Consider the following 15,703-nt stretch of genomic DNA (forward strand, 5'->3'; position numbering starts at 1 on the left):
AATAATAATATTATTGTGCTTTTTATTTTTTGTTTGGTGCAAGTTACCACAACACCATTATCCCGTAGTTTAAGATCAAAGATACAATTATGTTGGTGTCCCTTGTTAATTTTACATTGTATTTTTAAAATGTAACTGCCTACTCCCAAACTGTCATTTGAAGTAAAACACACAGCCAAGTATTATTCTACACAATTTTTTTTGTGCATTAAAAAAGAAAACAAATAAAATTAGACATGCTATCTGCCAATAGAACTTAACCAAAAATTGCATTCTATGCATCCAAAAATATAGAAAATATTCCAAATCAAATCATTATTCAACCAAAAAATAAAATAAAAGCCTCATGCATGTGTCCTGCTTCTTAATATAGGGGGTCAACAATGCCAAGAGTTGGTGAAACAGGGGTCCGTCATCCAGAGATAATTTCATCAACATCTGGATTATTCTCCTGGAGCTCCCACAGCAAAGGCATATGACATAATGGATCACGATTAATAAAGCAACCAATTTTTGGTCCAAGAAATCCTGCTCCTCCTGTTCCTGGACTGGACTTGGGTCAAAGCAATAACTCCAAGGCCAATCATAAATAACATGTTATCTCCTCTGATTACGCAACATGGCTGGTTGACGAACGGCCGCTCAGAAACAAACTGAAAAGCGTGAAATGAAAAGCGCGAAATGAAAAGCGCAAATCAACACTCGCCAAACTTCTACTAACACGAAATTAGCAGAAGGAGCCCATAGGGTGGCGCTCAGGAGCTGAAAAACCACGTAGTACGTCACTACATTCGTGTTTGTTGGCCGACAATTGTGTGCCGTTTGTATGCAAGACAAGTTTGGGGCCAATGCCCTTCCGACAAAAGTCCAGAGTTTTGTCTGCGGAAAATCCGATCGTGTGTACGCGGCTTAAGGTTTAGAAGTTTATGTAGCTGTCACATGAAAGAATATAATCAGAAATGACCTAAATTATGCAAGACAGCTTCTTCTAAATGCTTTTTTATAGGACCATATTCAAAAGAGGAATAGAACACATGCAGATTTCAGTATGAGATGTATTAATGCAATTATTATTTACCTTCTCATCTGTCTCGTGAACACTGATGATGTCTGACAGCTGCGATAATTTGGATCCTGACCTTTGACTTGCTTGTCTGCTTATTATTACATCTTCTGGAAGACATTCATGATCTATACATCAAACAGTGAGAAGCAACTGGTAATGGGTTAAGGATAATTAATTAAGAAGTGATTTCATGTTTACTTTCAGAAATTAATTAAAAAGAAGGCTAGGACAGAGAAGAGTAGCATAGGAGATCCTGGTTTCTATCAACAATTATGGATGATCTATGTGTAATGTTCCCACTACAAACAACGATAACAAAATTGTCTGTGAATTACATATATCTTTTAGGTGATTAAGCTGTAATGTCTGTCTTTTTTAGTAAGGCATATTTAGAAATAGGAGATATACAGATCTTGCCCAGACAGCTCCAAAAAAAGGCAGGTCTGAATACAAATTAAGATTGTGCACTTTATAAGAGAAACCACTCAAGCAGAAAGATAAGAAGCATGTATAATAACAGTAAAATCTTATTACAAGATGGCAGCATTTATATTTACCATAGGGCACCCTCATGTCAATGACCACATGAAATATTAGAACTAAGAATATATTGTTTTAAATACATTTTTAACCATTGGCTGCCCAAAATTCTACCGTGGGTAGACCCAGCAGAAATAAAATAAGGGATTATGGATACCACTGATAAGAATCGCACATTCTACTAGAGTTCATTAGGTGTAAGGTGATAATCAGATAAAATGACCGAGGACAGAAAGAGTACAGCATGAGACCACTACAGTATGAACAACCTTCCGTTAACATATATGCGAATTGGATGCATTTCCAACCACATCCAATCTGACATGAAGCCAGCTTTTCATGAAGCCGGTTCACATATGTGCGGTGCAGCAGCAGTGCAAATTCGCTGCGAATTTAAAAGAAGTCCTGTGCATTTTTTGAGCACTGCACATCAGATCAGTTTTAAACACAAATATGATTAAAAAAAACAGCATGAGAGTCATGCCCGTCCCCCCCAATCCATATCAAGCCCAACGCCACTTTTTTTTTTTTTTTAAATGGAGTGGGGTCCCCCCCCCAAAAATCCATACAGGACCCTTATCCGAGCATGCAGCCAGGCAGACCAGGAAAGAGGGGGGGCGGGCGACTGCCCCCCATCTGACCCATACCAAGCCACATTCCCTCAACATAGGGGGTGCTTTAGGGCAGGGGAGCACTGCTCCTTCCCACCCCAAAGAACCTTATGCCCATGTTGATGGTGACAGGGGCCTCTTCCCTACCCAACCCTGGCCGGTGATTGTTTGGGTCTGCGGGCAGGGAGCTTGTCAGAATCTGGAAGCCCCCTTTAACAAGGGAGCCCCCAGATCCTGCCCCCCCTACTCATTCACCAAAAAAAGTGTAAAAAAAAATAAAAACACAAAAGAAATAAAAACACAGCGACGTCACCAGGTGACACTGCCCCCTGTAGCATCACTGACCGGGGCATGTTGGGTCACTGGCATCGCAGGGGGGCAGTGCCACCAAGTGACGTCTCCTTTAGCTATTTAAGAACTGTCATATGGTGGAGCAGGCAGCCAGCGGGAGTCTTTGGCAAGAGCGGAGCTTTTTTTTTTTTTTTTTTTTTCGGGTCAGAGGTGGCAGCAGGCATCGTGATTGACCATGGAATCTCCACTGGGGGACATTGTTTTTTTTTTATTTTAATAAAGGAATTGTCAAAGACTGTGTCTGTGTTTTTATTTCTTTTTGACACTTTTTTTGGTGAATGAGTAGGGGTACAATGTACGTCTATTGATTCACATAGGAGGGGGCCAGGATCTGAGGGGCCCCCTTGTTAAAGTAGGCTTCCAGATTCTGATAAACCCCCTACCCACAGAGCCCCCTACCCGCAGAGCCCCACAACTGCCAGCCAGGGTTGTGGGGAAGAGGCCCTTTTCCCCATCAGCATGTGGACAAGGTGCTTTGGGGTGGGAAGCGCAGTGACCCCCCGCCCCAAAGCACCCCCCAAGTTGAGAACATGTGGCTTGGTATGGTTCAGCCCCCCCCCACACGGACTGCCAGGCTGCATGCTCGGATAAGGGTTGGGGTTTCCCTCAAAATCTATACCAGACCCAAATCGGCCTGGTATGGATTGGGGGGGGACCCCCCACAACGTTTTATTAACAATTCTTTATTGCCGGCAATGTGTTTTTTTACATTCATGAGTCATCCATTGTTAAGGCTTCCTGACCAGCTCTTTAGCAATCAGCTAATGTTAAAGACGCCGGTGGCCACGACTACAAAAATTTGCATCTGAAACGCATCTAAAGTCACAGCAGAACCGCTGAACAGGAAATTTGCAGTGAACACTGAGGGGAAATTTGCACCAAGAAACATGTGTGAACCTAAACACCGGGAAACATGTGTGAACCTAAAGACATAGCTCCCAACTGTCCCTGATTTCAAGGGACTGTCCCTGATTTAGAATAAAGTTCCTGGTCTGACCTATATAGTTGTGTATAAAATGCACTATTTATCTTTCAAAAAGTGTTTCCCAGTGCTAAACCTTTCATTTAATTTCTAAATTTTTGCATTTGTAAATTTCAATATAAAGGAATAGTAGTGGTTAAAAAAAAGCACTTGTGGGTTTAACTAATCTTTTTTTTTTATATAATTCTCTTTTAAGTGGGTGTGGCAGGAGGTGTGTCCTATGCCTACATACCTTTGCTAAAAGATTTATTAGAATCATCCCCAAAGTTGGGAGGTTCACAAGTGTTTTTCTACACTAGAAAAATGCCAATCTCCACAAGGTCACACAGAACATTGTTTTCTGTGTGCCCTATTCCCACTTACACACAGCACTCAGGTGGGCTGCGGTGCAGAAATCTGCAACATGTCTGCATTTTGTCTGCATTTTTCTGTTCTGCTCTGACTTTTTTTGCACCTCAGCTCAGTGCAGTACATAGAAATGAATAAAATTTCACCCTGTGAAATTTAAGAAAAATTTAAAAAAACAGCGTTCTGTGCTTTCAAAGCAAAAGCCTTTGCCAACGAGAATCAAACACAACTATAATGGCAGCAGACATTAAATTAGGGCACCTAAAGCTATCTCATCTACTTTACATATACCGTAGGGCAGAGGTAGGCAACCTCGGCCCTCCAGCTGTGGTGAAACTTCAAATCCTATCATGCCTCTGCCTCTAGGAGTCATACCTGTGATTGTTAGGGTCTTGCAATGTCTCATGGAACTTGTAGTTTAGAAACAGCTGGAGGCCTGAGGTTGCCTACCCCTGTTGTAGGGGGGGGGGGCAGACTCAACTGATACTGGCAGGAGTAATCCATGCATTAGACAGGTACAGCCAGGAACAGTCTAAGCAAGAATGTCTTGCACTTTATTTAGCAAGGTGGAAAGCAAACACAGTTTCAAGGCAGTTCATAAATAAAAGAATGCCCCCCAATGAGTTCCCCAAAACAAGCAGACAACTCTTGTACCTTTCTAGTGTTTTGTCATCAGTAAGCCTTTTCCCCAAGCAAGAGGCTCCCACAGCAGAGAGAGCAAGAGAGGGAGCCTTGAGAATTGGTCAGCTGATATATATATATATATACAGTAAATGCCTGTGGAAAACTGTGACTGATTTTGAGATCTGGTACCAGGTAAGATTATGACCTAGGAATAGAGGAGTTATCCCACCCAAAGCTCTACAAAGCCTCTATGCTCCAGGACTCTTTATTAAAATTCTGAGAAAATAAACAGTTGTATTTCTCCGATTTAGTCACAAATCATGGAACACCTCCCGATGTGTAGGTGAGAAACCTAGGTAAACCGATTAAAAAGCAACAGTGCTCACATGTTCTGTTCAGATATATACTGGCCATTTCAAACACTGGTGCTGTGTCACCAATAAGAGCATGTCAAGCCATCCAAGCCTGTTCAGAAAACCACACGTTTCCCAGGACTGCACACCAATATAGTAAATCACAAAACATATGATTGCAAAATTACTTCAGTTGGGTCTTCACTCATCAGGCAAGCCCCTCTAACATGTTTCACCTGTGTAGGGATTGATAAAGTCCTATACGGCTCTCAAACATGCTAGGGGGCTTTCCTGATGGATGGAGAGCCAGCTGAAGCCATTTTGAGATCATTTGTTTTGTGATTCACTATACTGTTGTATGAGAGCGGGAAACATTTGAGAAACCTAGGTGACACATACACACCATCCACAATCTACAATACTTATAATTAATAACTCATATCTTGAGTTAACTTTTAGAATACCCCAGGGGCCCTGAAGCTGACGGTGCTGAAATCTTTTGATTTTCTTCCAAAACACCAGCATAATCCCAAAAATGAGATTATTCCTTTGATTATCTTTTAGAATGCGTCTTGAACTAAAAAAATATTACGCACTCTCTTACACAAATATCAAATTGTGGCCCATGATGGGCCAGATGAGGCTCTTTACATGCCTTTATCCAGCCTTTGGAGTACTGTTCCTTACACTGATATGAGGCACTATTCCTCCCACTGAGACCATTGATGAGGCACCATTCGTTCTATGATGGGGCATTATTCCTTCTACTGAAACAAACAATAGGGTACTATTCCTCCCACAGATATAAATGACTGGGCATTATTCTTCCCACTAATATCAATGATGGGGAACTATTCCTCCTTCTACTGACTACAGGCACTATGCAATTTATTTTAGTCCCGCTGACCACCAAGCCTGAAACATTGTCTACTTCAAACTGACACTGCGGCATTTTCTACTCCCACTGGCCACAGTCCGGCCCCGCTAAAGTCTAAAGTCTTTATTTAGAAAGTTTGGGGACCTTTTCTACAGTGTATTGTTCAGCAAGTTATTCTGAACAATTCAATAGTAGAGAATCCTGTCCTGTGTATGAACCTGCAAGCAAACACTGGAGAGTTAAGAATTATTTTCGGAAGTATTTTTAAGTATGTTGCGTGATAGCAAACACCTAAAACATATAGTGGGGGTTTCTCAAATTTTGTGGAAATATACTCTAAGCTCAGTTTTACCTCCTGGTCTAATCTTTAGTGGACTGGACAAGATAAATGATTTGTTTCCCCCATACATGCTAAACAGTGTGGGTGGACTAATCTGCATTGTCGTCTACTGTATACTGACAGACGTCACCTATGGCTGTCGGAGAACCCAAAAACAGTGCCTGCCTTTATTCGAATTCAGGAGCTGTCCGGCTGAGAGTTTTCCACCCAGTTCCTTTGACAAAAATCAAGTGAAAAAAAGGCTTTAGTCAAGTCAGAATCAGCTAATATTTGACCGGTGTATTGTCAACTATAATCCTAGGTAAGGCCACAATTAAGTAAAAATAATTGGATCAGACTTTAAAGCCATAGGAGCCAGAAAGCTGCCCCTGCACAATTTTTGGTTATCAAGGCTTTCTCATGACAAGCACTATTCCAAGGACAAAAGAGTTCCAGGGGCTATAACAGTATCAAATGTAGTTCTAAAATGAAGAAGGTTTCTTAGGCACCAATTTAAAATGGTACTCAGTCTAAAAGGGGCCCTATTTCGCATACACTACATATGGAAACTTTTACATATTTTTACTAGTAATGCTTTTGTTAGCTATTTTTTTTCCTTTGTTGAAACTAAAACTCTATATTTACCAGACTTTCAAAATGTGGGCGGTTAGTTATTCTTTTAGAATATATCATATTTGGAAGTGGAAAATGAGTCAGCAATGTCTTTTATTTTTCTTTTATGAAATATATTTATGGCTAAAAGATACATTTATTTTGCCATAAGGGTCAATCTATTGAAGCTCTTAATTAAGAAAACTGTTTCATGTAGTTTGAAGCCTGCAGGCATTCAAACATTTCCCATTAGCGGACAGAGGGATTTTCGCTTGACACTGCAGTTTTAGCGGCTGGCTGCTGTATAAATGTTCTTTAATCCTAAAAGACACTGAGATGTGAGCGCATTACAGTTTGTATAAATCGCATTCAGCATAGAACATTTCTATGAAAATACAAGCAGCTGTTGTATTTGCCATTGAAATGATGTGAAGGATCCCATGCAGAACAGGGTGTAGACACACAAGTGACTCATGTATCTGTGCTTATCAGTCCTTGTACACTTTCCAGGCTCCAATAAAAAGGACTGAGTGACATGCAAGCTGTCTCATTGTTCCTTGTCAGCAAAGGCAAGACACACATATCATGAGCCTGTCACTTGTGTCCTTTATCGCTCCAACCTGTACAAGGTTATCAGTTGCTTAGGGCCCTTCCAGCCTTTATGCAATAAACGAAAGGTTACAGGGTATAGCGACATCATTTTTTTTTTTTGCTCTTAGTAATTACGTTTTAGTCCAGTTTTGCTAGCCTGCTATTAATGTAAAACATTGCATTTTTAAACATACATTTTGTAATATGGAAGCTGGCTCTCAAGCTAATTGTAGCTATCTACCAATGTGTTGGGCATAGATATTGGCATCAAAAGGATACTTGCTCATGATGTCTACTTCAAACATAAAAATGTATGTCAGGATTACTATGCACATGGTCAGAACAAAGGAATATAAACTGATAAATTCAGGTTATTTAAAGTTTTGTGGCATTGCGGCTAGGGGACAACTGATGTGGAAATATTGAAATTAATATTTATATCAAGGAGCTTCAAGGGAACCATTGTGAGGACTTTCTAATTAAATTACCATGCCCCTTTAGAGATATATGTGTATATGTATATATGTGTTTTTACAGGAAGATGATGTACAGGATGATATTATGATGAAATATGGGTCCAGTTTACTTCTTTTTCCTGTTTCTCAAAAGCTGTTTGATGCCTTCAATGGTCAGGTGATAACTAAGATGTTGTGTCTCCACTTGGTCTTGGGGGCTTGATATGCTAATTTCAGAACTGGTTATATTAAGATCAAAGAGGGCTGACTGTTGTAAATCAAGAGATAAGGCTTAACACAGGTACTCTGGTTTCCAGGCAGAGAGGAACCGGAGAAAGCCTCTTGCTTGTGTGGGAAGCATGATGATGCACTAGACTTGAAATTACAGCCAATCAGAATTTGATGCAACTCTGGACCAATTACAAGGTTCCGGGGGGGGGGGGGGGGTAGAACCTGGATTGGTGGGAGTAGGGTCGGGGGGGGTATAAAAGCAGTACAGAGAGCTACTCACAGTCTCTTCGTCTCGGTGTGCCCCCCCCCCCTGCAAGAATGGTAACAGAAGGCTGTCTGGGTAATGTACCTGCATTATGTATATATTATGTCTCTTTTCTTTTCTCTAAACTTTTTCTATCCTAGGAATTTGTCTTAATACCTTCATAGCATGTGTATGTCAATTGTAACCATACCTCTTTTTTGCATTAATTATCTTTGTAGACTAGCAACACTGCATTTGTAACATCACTGTGCTATAAAAACAAAGAAAAAAACTGCGCTAAACCCTCATACCATGTGTAAGGGTATATGTGAAAAAACGCCAAATTGATTGTAAAAGTATATGTGAATCCTCTAAAAATTAAATTAGATAACATACAAAACAATAATAAACAATCAATATTGTATAGTAAAAGTCACAAAAGTGCCGAAAGCACAAAATAGTGAAACATAAACAAAAAAAGTCCCAGGACCAAAAAGTAAATCTTCTAAAGAGATAGGAAGAGTCCCCAATTGGCTCTTTATAGGGATCGGTGTCTGAAAGTGAAAAGTGAAAACGACACCCCTTGCAGTGATCCTCCACCTTTAAGAATGCATGCTTACCAGATAGTAAGCTCAATAAGCTCGTAGATAAACCAAGGGCCGGATAGCCAGCAAATATTGGAACATCCCTCTGTTGGCGTGGCAGATGACAGGCAAACCAGGTTTGTATAGGACCTTGTATTCAGGCATCCAGCAGCATCAGGACATCACTCAATCAATGTACCACGGACATGCATGGGGCAGGAGGGGGTTGCCACAACCCAAGTCACCTCCCCTGAGTAGAAGCCAGCTACCCCTCTGTTGTCAGACTGTCCGTTGTCAATAAAGTTACATGAAGGTTCATTGAGGGAGTCAAACACCAGGGAGGTAACACACACAGCCCATTCACTGGATACAGACACACAACACCACACTTACAATCTTTCCCACACATGTGGAATGTGTTGCAGCAATCGGGCATGCTATGTGGAGGTTTTCTTGGCTGGGGTGGGGTTCCTTGCCTCAGCTCCGGAACAGACAAACATTTGGGGTCCCATGCTCCTTGATGCCAGCCAAGCACAGTGCTCCAGCCGACCGTTTACTTCTGTACCCAACTCCTGATGAATGGCATGTAGCCATGAAACGCGTCGAGTTTCCATGGGGTGCTTAGACAAGTCTGGCTTATTACTTACTTACTGGTCCATATATACTTTTTATACATCCAAAATTAATTGAGTACTATGTAATTATCAACGTGCATATGTACCTATCTTATAGCAGCTCTTTTGCATATGATTTACTTATGCCTGCCAATATGAAACCTCTTGTAGTACAATTATTAACATTTGCTATCTTTTATGTTTTTATGTGTTGCCAAGCTAATGTATATGTATCCATTATGTTTATGCCATTGTGCATGTGTGTGTATATATATATATATATATATATATATATATATATATATATATATATATATATATATGAAAATACTTTTACACTATTGTTACAAATAAAAAATGATTACTATATACTCTACCTCCACAAGTCAATTGCCTCATTTAAAGTCCCACACTCCCTTTTTTATGTGCTTGAACCCGGGATGTAGGCACACTTTGTGCCTCATTTAAAGTCCCACTTTTTTCCCCCCTTTTTTGGCTGACTCCATTGAGAGACAGTCACACTTGACTGTCATGCGAATTGGATGCGGGGAAACCTGCATCCAATTCACATATGTGTGAGCCCAGCCTTACTGGTATTTCTTCCAGTGGGATTACAAGCACATATCTTGTCAGCAGCTGGTTTAGCAGCCATTATAACTAATATGTTACATTTCCATTTTGCTGCAGCACTGTCATTTTCTGTAAAGTTCAATGCAATATGGCAACCTGGAGGCTTTCTGTACACCATTGATGTACAGAACTACTCCAAAAATGTTGTTTCCTGCTTATGTGATTGGCTGATTGATTTTCCCATACAACTTTACTAAAAAAGAAGTGTGGGATGCTAAAAAAGAAACACAAATACTCACCTCACTGCTGCATCATCTGTCTGAGCTGCAGCTGTCCCCCGCGGGCTCTAACACCAAGAACTGAGCGATCACATGACAGCTGATTGCTCAGTTCTCAGCCTGTTCTAAGCAGAGAAAAGTGACGGTCAGTCACCGCTATCTGCTCTGCTTCTCCAGCACTCACTAGAGCTTGGGGCTGGGGAGGGAGTGGGAGCTGCCAATTAGGCATCTGGGTGGATCCCGACTTTATTGTCTGAATACTTCCAGAGTCTGGAGAGGCTCTGTGATGTCGACCAACAGCTGGTTTTAGCCTGCTGCTAGCTGATTCTGGGTCACAGGAAAGCACCAGTGCAATTCTGTGACCCAGAATAAATGTGTGGCCAAAAATGCTTTGGTCATACTTCTCTTTCAGATAAAGTCAGATTCTAGGCATCTTCTGCAACAAAAATATAATTTTTGGCAAGATACTCCATAAGGGTTAATGACTTCTAAAGAGATGCAGACACTGCAACTTTTCTCATCAAACACTAAAATTAAATTTCCTGATTTAGAATCAGTTAAGCAGTCAGTGTGGTGAAACAAATAGTTATTCCTTTAGAACAGAACCAGGTAGGAATCTGTAAAAAGCTTGGTAAAGTCCTAGCAATGTACATAGATCATCCACAGGGGATTGTTTTTCTTTCCAACAAAAGCAGAGTTACCCTTTAAATATGATTATCTTTAATCTCTGATTATCTTATTGTTCATAAAAACATTTGTTTAGCCATTTTTATGTAAAATATTGAAATAAAGGATAAGGCGCTATACATGTTCAAAAAAAACTTTTCACAAAGAATATATGTACAATAACATCAAACATAACTGTGTACACTGGTGAAATAAATTGCCATAACAGCAAGCAAAAAGTCCATAAATGATAAATCCCAACACCGAAGTGCTCTGAGATAAAACTTCTAGTTCTTCCACCACGAGTGCTCAGTATAAAGGTGACCACTCACCAGAGATGTTTGACCCCTTTTTACAGGACGGTCAAAAAGCACTTTTGGAATACCATATTGATTCCACTAATAGCACAATTCCACTCCACTGGCCGCTCACGATGGAACTAGGATGTAAAAAAATGACTCCACGGGAGACACAGATAAAAGTCTCATAGTGTAGTAATTTTTAATAAAGTAGATAAAAACAGCAGCAACAATGGCAGTTACACTCACATGTTGAAGTGCTTGGCCTGGCACTAGGTGTAATCAGTGTGTGTGAGTCGGCTAATCCCTTGGGGTTGGCGTGCGTTCCATGTCTCAATCTGGAGGGTAAAGCCTAGTATGGGATGTCAAGTTAGGACCCGGAAGTGGCGGATCCTCCGCTACGACATATGTTTTGCCGTGATTGGAGAAACATATTTATACCTGATGTTGTCGATGTATCTTAAGGTTTTTTTGTAATGTGTTCTTATTTTTTTATTATTCCTTCTCCTTATTATATGAAGAATTTAATTATTAATGATCCTTAGTTGGGTAATGTAGTTTTATGAATGAATGAACTAATCAGAGGCACGCGCACTAACCATAGTCCTTAGCTAGACCCCTCCCTTCTTCTTGTTCCCTTATTTACTTTCCAACCTTCAGAATATCATTGTTCAATTACACTTTGATATTACTGGTTAACTTCATGTACTGCATTTTCACAAGTCAAACTATGTTTGATAAAATTGTAGTGTCTTAATGGAGAGTAGAGCTGTCTGTGGAGGGTGCTTATTCAACAGGTGATCATACTGGCCGGAGGTAACAAGGACTAATGAAGGTATGTCAAAGCATAAAGCAGTGCTTTTAGACTTTTAGGCAGTAAGAAAAGTGAATAGCATTGTAGGATGCATCACTTGGGGGGTTGCCAGCAGGAGGAAGGAGGTCCTAATTCCCCTATATAAATCTTTAGTTAGACCTCATTTAGAATACTTTGTCCAGTTGTTGAGATCTCACTTACAAAAAGATATTGATAAGACAGAATGAGTCCAGAGACGGCCAACAAAAAATGGTGTAAGGTCTGAGGGATAAAACATATCAGGAGAGACTTCAGGAACTTAGGAACTGGAGGAAAGAAGGGTAAGGGGAGACATGATTGAAACCTTTAAATACTATAAGGAGGAGAATAAGGTTCAGGTTCAATGTGAAGCCAAGATCAAGAACATGGGAACATGACCTCAAAGTAACTTGGGGAAAGTTGAAAAGTAATCTTAGAAAGTATTAATTTACAGAAAGAGTAGTTGATGCTTGGAAGAGAACCATGCCTGGGACAAACATAGATTTATGCTTGCACAAGAAAAAGGTAACAGAAAAATGTATAAATGAAAAAAAAATGGGGCAGACTGGATGGACCACTTTGTCTTTTTTCTGCTGTCGTTCTTCTATGTTTCTATGTTAAAAACAGATTAGTAGGTGAAATATATTAATTGCCACACTAGGCCAGTGTGCTTTCTTTCTTCCCTTATATATCTCATCAAAAGAAGATGCAAGGCTAGACTTTATTAGTATCTTTTGTGACATTAAAGGGCAGGTTATTGTTATTGCCTTGGGCAGGTGTCCCAAACCACCAGGCTGTGGCCTCTCTGCAGCCGGGCCATGAGTGCGGTGGGCGCCATGAGGGAGGCGATGAGCCGACGGGTGGGAGGGCAGCGTGACAGAGCCATCGGGTGGGAGGGCAACATGACAGAGTCGGCGAGCCGGTGGGTGTGCAGCATGACAGAGCTGGTGGCCAGCATGAGAGAGACAGTGGACAGACGAGAGAGCGGAGAGATGACATCATCTCTCACTGCCCACTCTGCATAACCGCTCACTGTGCAGCTGCGGGCAGCAGAGAGATTTCATCATCTCTCACTGCCCGCCCTCCCTCTGGGACCCAGCCACATGTGCCGCATCTGGTGGCAGGCAACGTGACAAGTGACAATCCGCATCTGGTGGTAGGCAATGTGGCAAGTGACAATCCACATCTGGTGGTAGGCGATGTGGCAAGTGACAATCCGTATCTGGTGGCTGGCGACCTGGCAAGTGACAATCTGCATCTGGTGGGAGGTGACAATTGACATCTGGTGGCAGACGACCTGGCAAATGACAATCTGCATCCGGTGGCAAGTGACAATCCACATCTGGTGGCAGGTAATGTGGCAAGTGACAATCCACATCTGGTGGCAGGCGACGTGGCAAGTAACAATCCGCATCTCGTGGAAGACGACCTGGCAAGTGACAATCCGCATCTGGTGGCAAGTGAGGTGACAAGCTGCATCTGGTGGCAGATAACGTGGCAAGTGACAAGCTGCATCTGGTGGCAGATGATGTGGCAAGTGTTCTGAAGGCAGGTGACGTGACAAGTGACAAGTGATAAGCTGCGTCTGGTGGTAGATGACATTGCAAATGACAAGCTGCATCTGGTGGCAGGTGACATAGCAAGTGACAAGCTGCAAATGGTGGCAGGTGACGTGGCAAGTGGCAAGCTGCATCTGGTGGTAGGCGACGGTGGCAAGTGACATGCTCAGGGCTTCTGAATTATGATGAGTTGAACTACTTCATTTTATATTACAATGTAATAACAGAAATAATGCACTTCAATCATCCTGACACCATATCAACCATGGTGCTGTGATGATTGAAGCGCCAACACCAGCCATTGTCCCGACAAATTGCCTGCAAAAGCTGCATCGACAAACAGCTGGTCCCTGGTGCCAAAAAGGTTGGGGACCGCTGGCCTAGGGCATTGGTCAGTGAGGGCTATCAGTTATAAAAAAAATAAAAAATAAAATTCTGCTTTAAGATGACTCTTTCCATTATAAAGGTAAGCAGTAAATAGAACGTTTTAATTTTAAAAACAGAAATGTAATGGATATTTTTCTGTGTTCTTCTAAAGACACACAGAAACATTGAACATTTATATAACCGAAAAAAAGCTCCATCACGTTAAACCTAACTTCCTGGATAAACAAATATTGTCTAAATACAGGAGGCATGTATATTCTTTTTTTTTCAGTAGAATTGCATGTGTATTCTTATTTAAATCTTATGCCCCGTACACACGGTCAGATTTTCCGATGGAAAATGTCCGGTCGGAGCGTGTTGTCGGAAATTCCGACCGTGTGTGGGCTCCATCGGACATTTTCCATCGGATTTTCCGACACACAAAGTTGGAGAGCAGGATATAAAATTTTCCGACAACAAAATCCGTTGTCGGAAATTCCAATCGTGTGTACACAAATCCGATAGGACAAAGTGCCACGCATGCTCTGAATAAATAAAGAGATGAAAGCTATTGGCCACTGCCCCGTTTAAAGTCCCGACGTACGTGTTTTACGTCACCGCGTTTAGAACGATCGGATTTTCCGACAACTTTGTGCGACCGTGTGTAGACAAAACAAGTTTGAGCCAACATCCGTCGGAAAAAATGCTAGGATTTTGTTGTCGGAATGTCCGAACAAAGTCCGACCGTGTGTACGCCCTATTAGTGTGCTTTGTACATTTCTTTCAGATCTGTGCAGTAATCCAGCATGAATCTTTGCCTTTGTGCAAGAGTTTCCAAACATAAAGACCGATCACTGCTGCTCTCTCTCCTTGTGCAGGATGACTGGTCTTGTATCCGCCCCCTCCTGTAGTTTTATGAAGGTAGCCTGTAGTGGAAATACCTGGAGGGTCCCTCCCACAGCTCTCATCAGGCTATGTACAGTATAGTGATGATGCCATTGCCAATTTTACAAGGTAATATCTGGGTTTACAAGAGCATTTTGTGCACACAAAAGGGATTTTATATTCTTTGTGGCTGGCTATTGAAGAACATTTCAAAGGGTTACTAAACCCTAGTTTTTTGCCTTTTTTAACCACTTCAGCCCCGGGAGATTTGGCTGCTGAATGAACGCTGTATCCAAACAAAATTGACATCCTTTTTTTCTCACAAATAGAGCTTTCTTTTGGTGGTATTTGATCGATTCTGCAGTTATTTTTTGCGCTATAAACAAAAAAAGAGCGACAATTTTGAAAAAAAACACAATATTTTGTACTTTTTGCTATAATAAATATCCCCAATTTTTTTAAAAAAAGCTAATTTTTTCTCAGTTTATGCCGATATGTATTCTTCTACATATTTTTGGTAAAAAAATTGCAATAAGCGTATATTGATTGGTTTGCACAAAAGTTATAGCGCCTACAAAATAGAGGATAGATTTAGGGCATTTTTATTATTATTATTTTTTATTTTTACTAGTAATGGCGGCGATCTGCGATTTTTATCAGGACTGCGACATTATGGTGGACACATCGGACACTTCTGACACATTTTTGGGACCATTGGCATTTATACAACGATCAGTGCTATAAAAATGCACTGATTACTGTAAAAATGTCACTGGCAGGGAAGGGGTTAACACTAGGGGGTGATCAAGGGGTTAACTGTGTTCCCTGTGTGTGTTTTTAACTGTG

At 41.1% G+C, this 15,703-nt stretch overlaps 1 protein-coding gene across 2 annotated transcripts in view; it reads right to left on the reverse strand.

Annotated features, from left to right (window-relative positions):
* Positions 1 to 15,703, reverse strand: part of CFAP61 (cilia and flagella associated protein 61) — a 494,837-nt gene that overhangs the window by 397,965 nt on the left and 81,169 nt on the right. Inside the window, exon 9 of one of the 2 annotated variants that reach the window (XM_073628153.1) lies at positions 1,079 to 1,173. In XM_073628153.1, coding sequence (XP_073484254.1) covers positions 1,079 to 1,173 — 95 coding nt within the window. Of the gene's footprint in view, positions 1 to 1,078; positions 1,192 to 15,703 lie in introns of both variants that reach the window. The other variant, XM_073628152.1, reaches the window with a different exon arrangement.

The sequence above is a fragment of the Aquarana catesbeiana genome, linkage group LG04 (genome assembly GCF_042186555.1).
Source record: "Aquarana catesbeiana isolate 2022-GZ linkage group LG04, ASM4218655v1, whole genome shotgun sequence".
In the NCBI taxonomy this organism is placed as follows: Eukaryota; Metazoa; Chordata; class Amphibia; order Anura; family Ranidae; genus Aquarana; species Aquarana catesbeiana.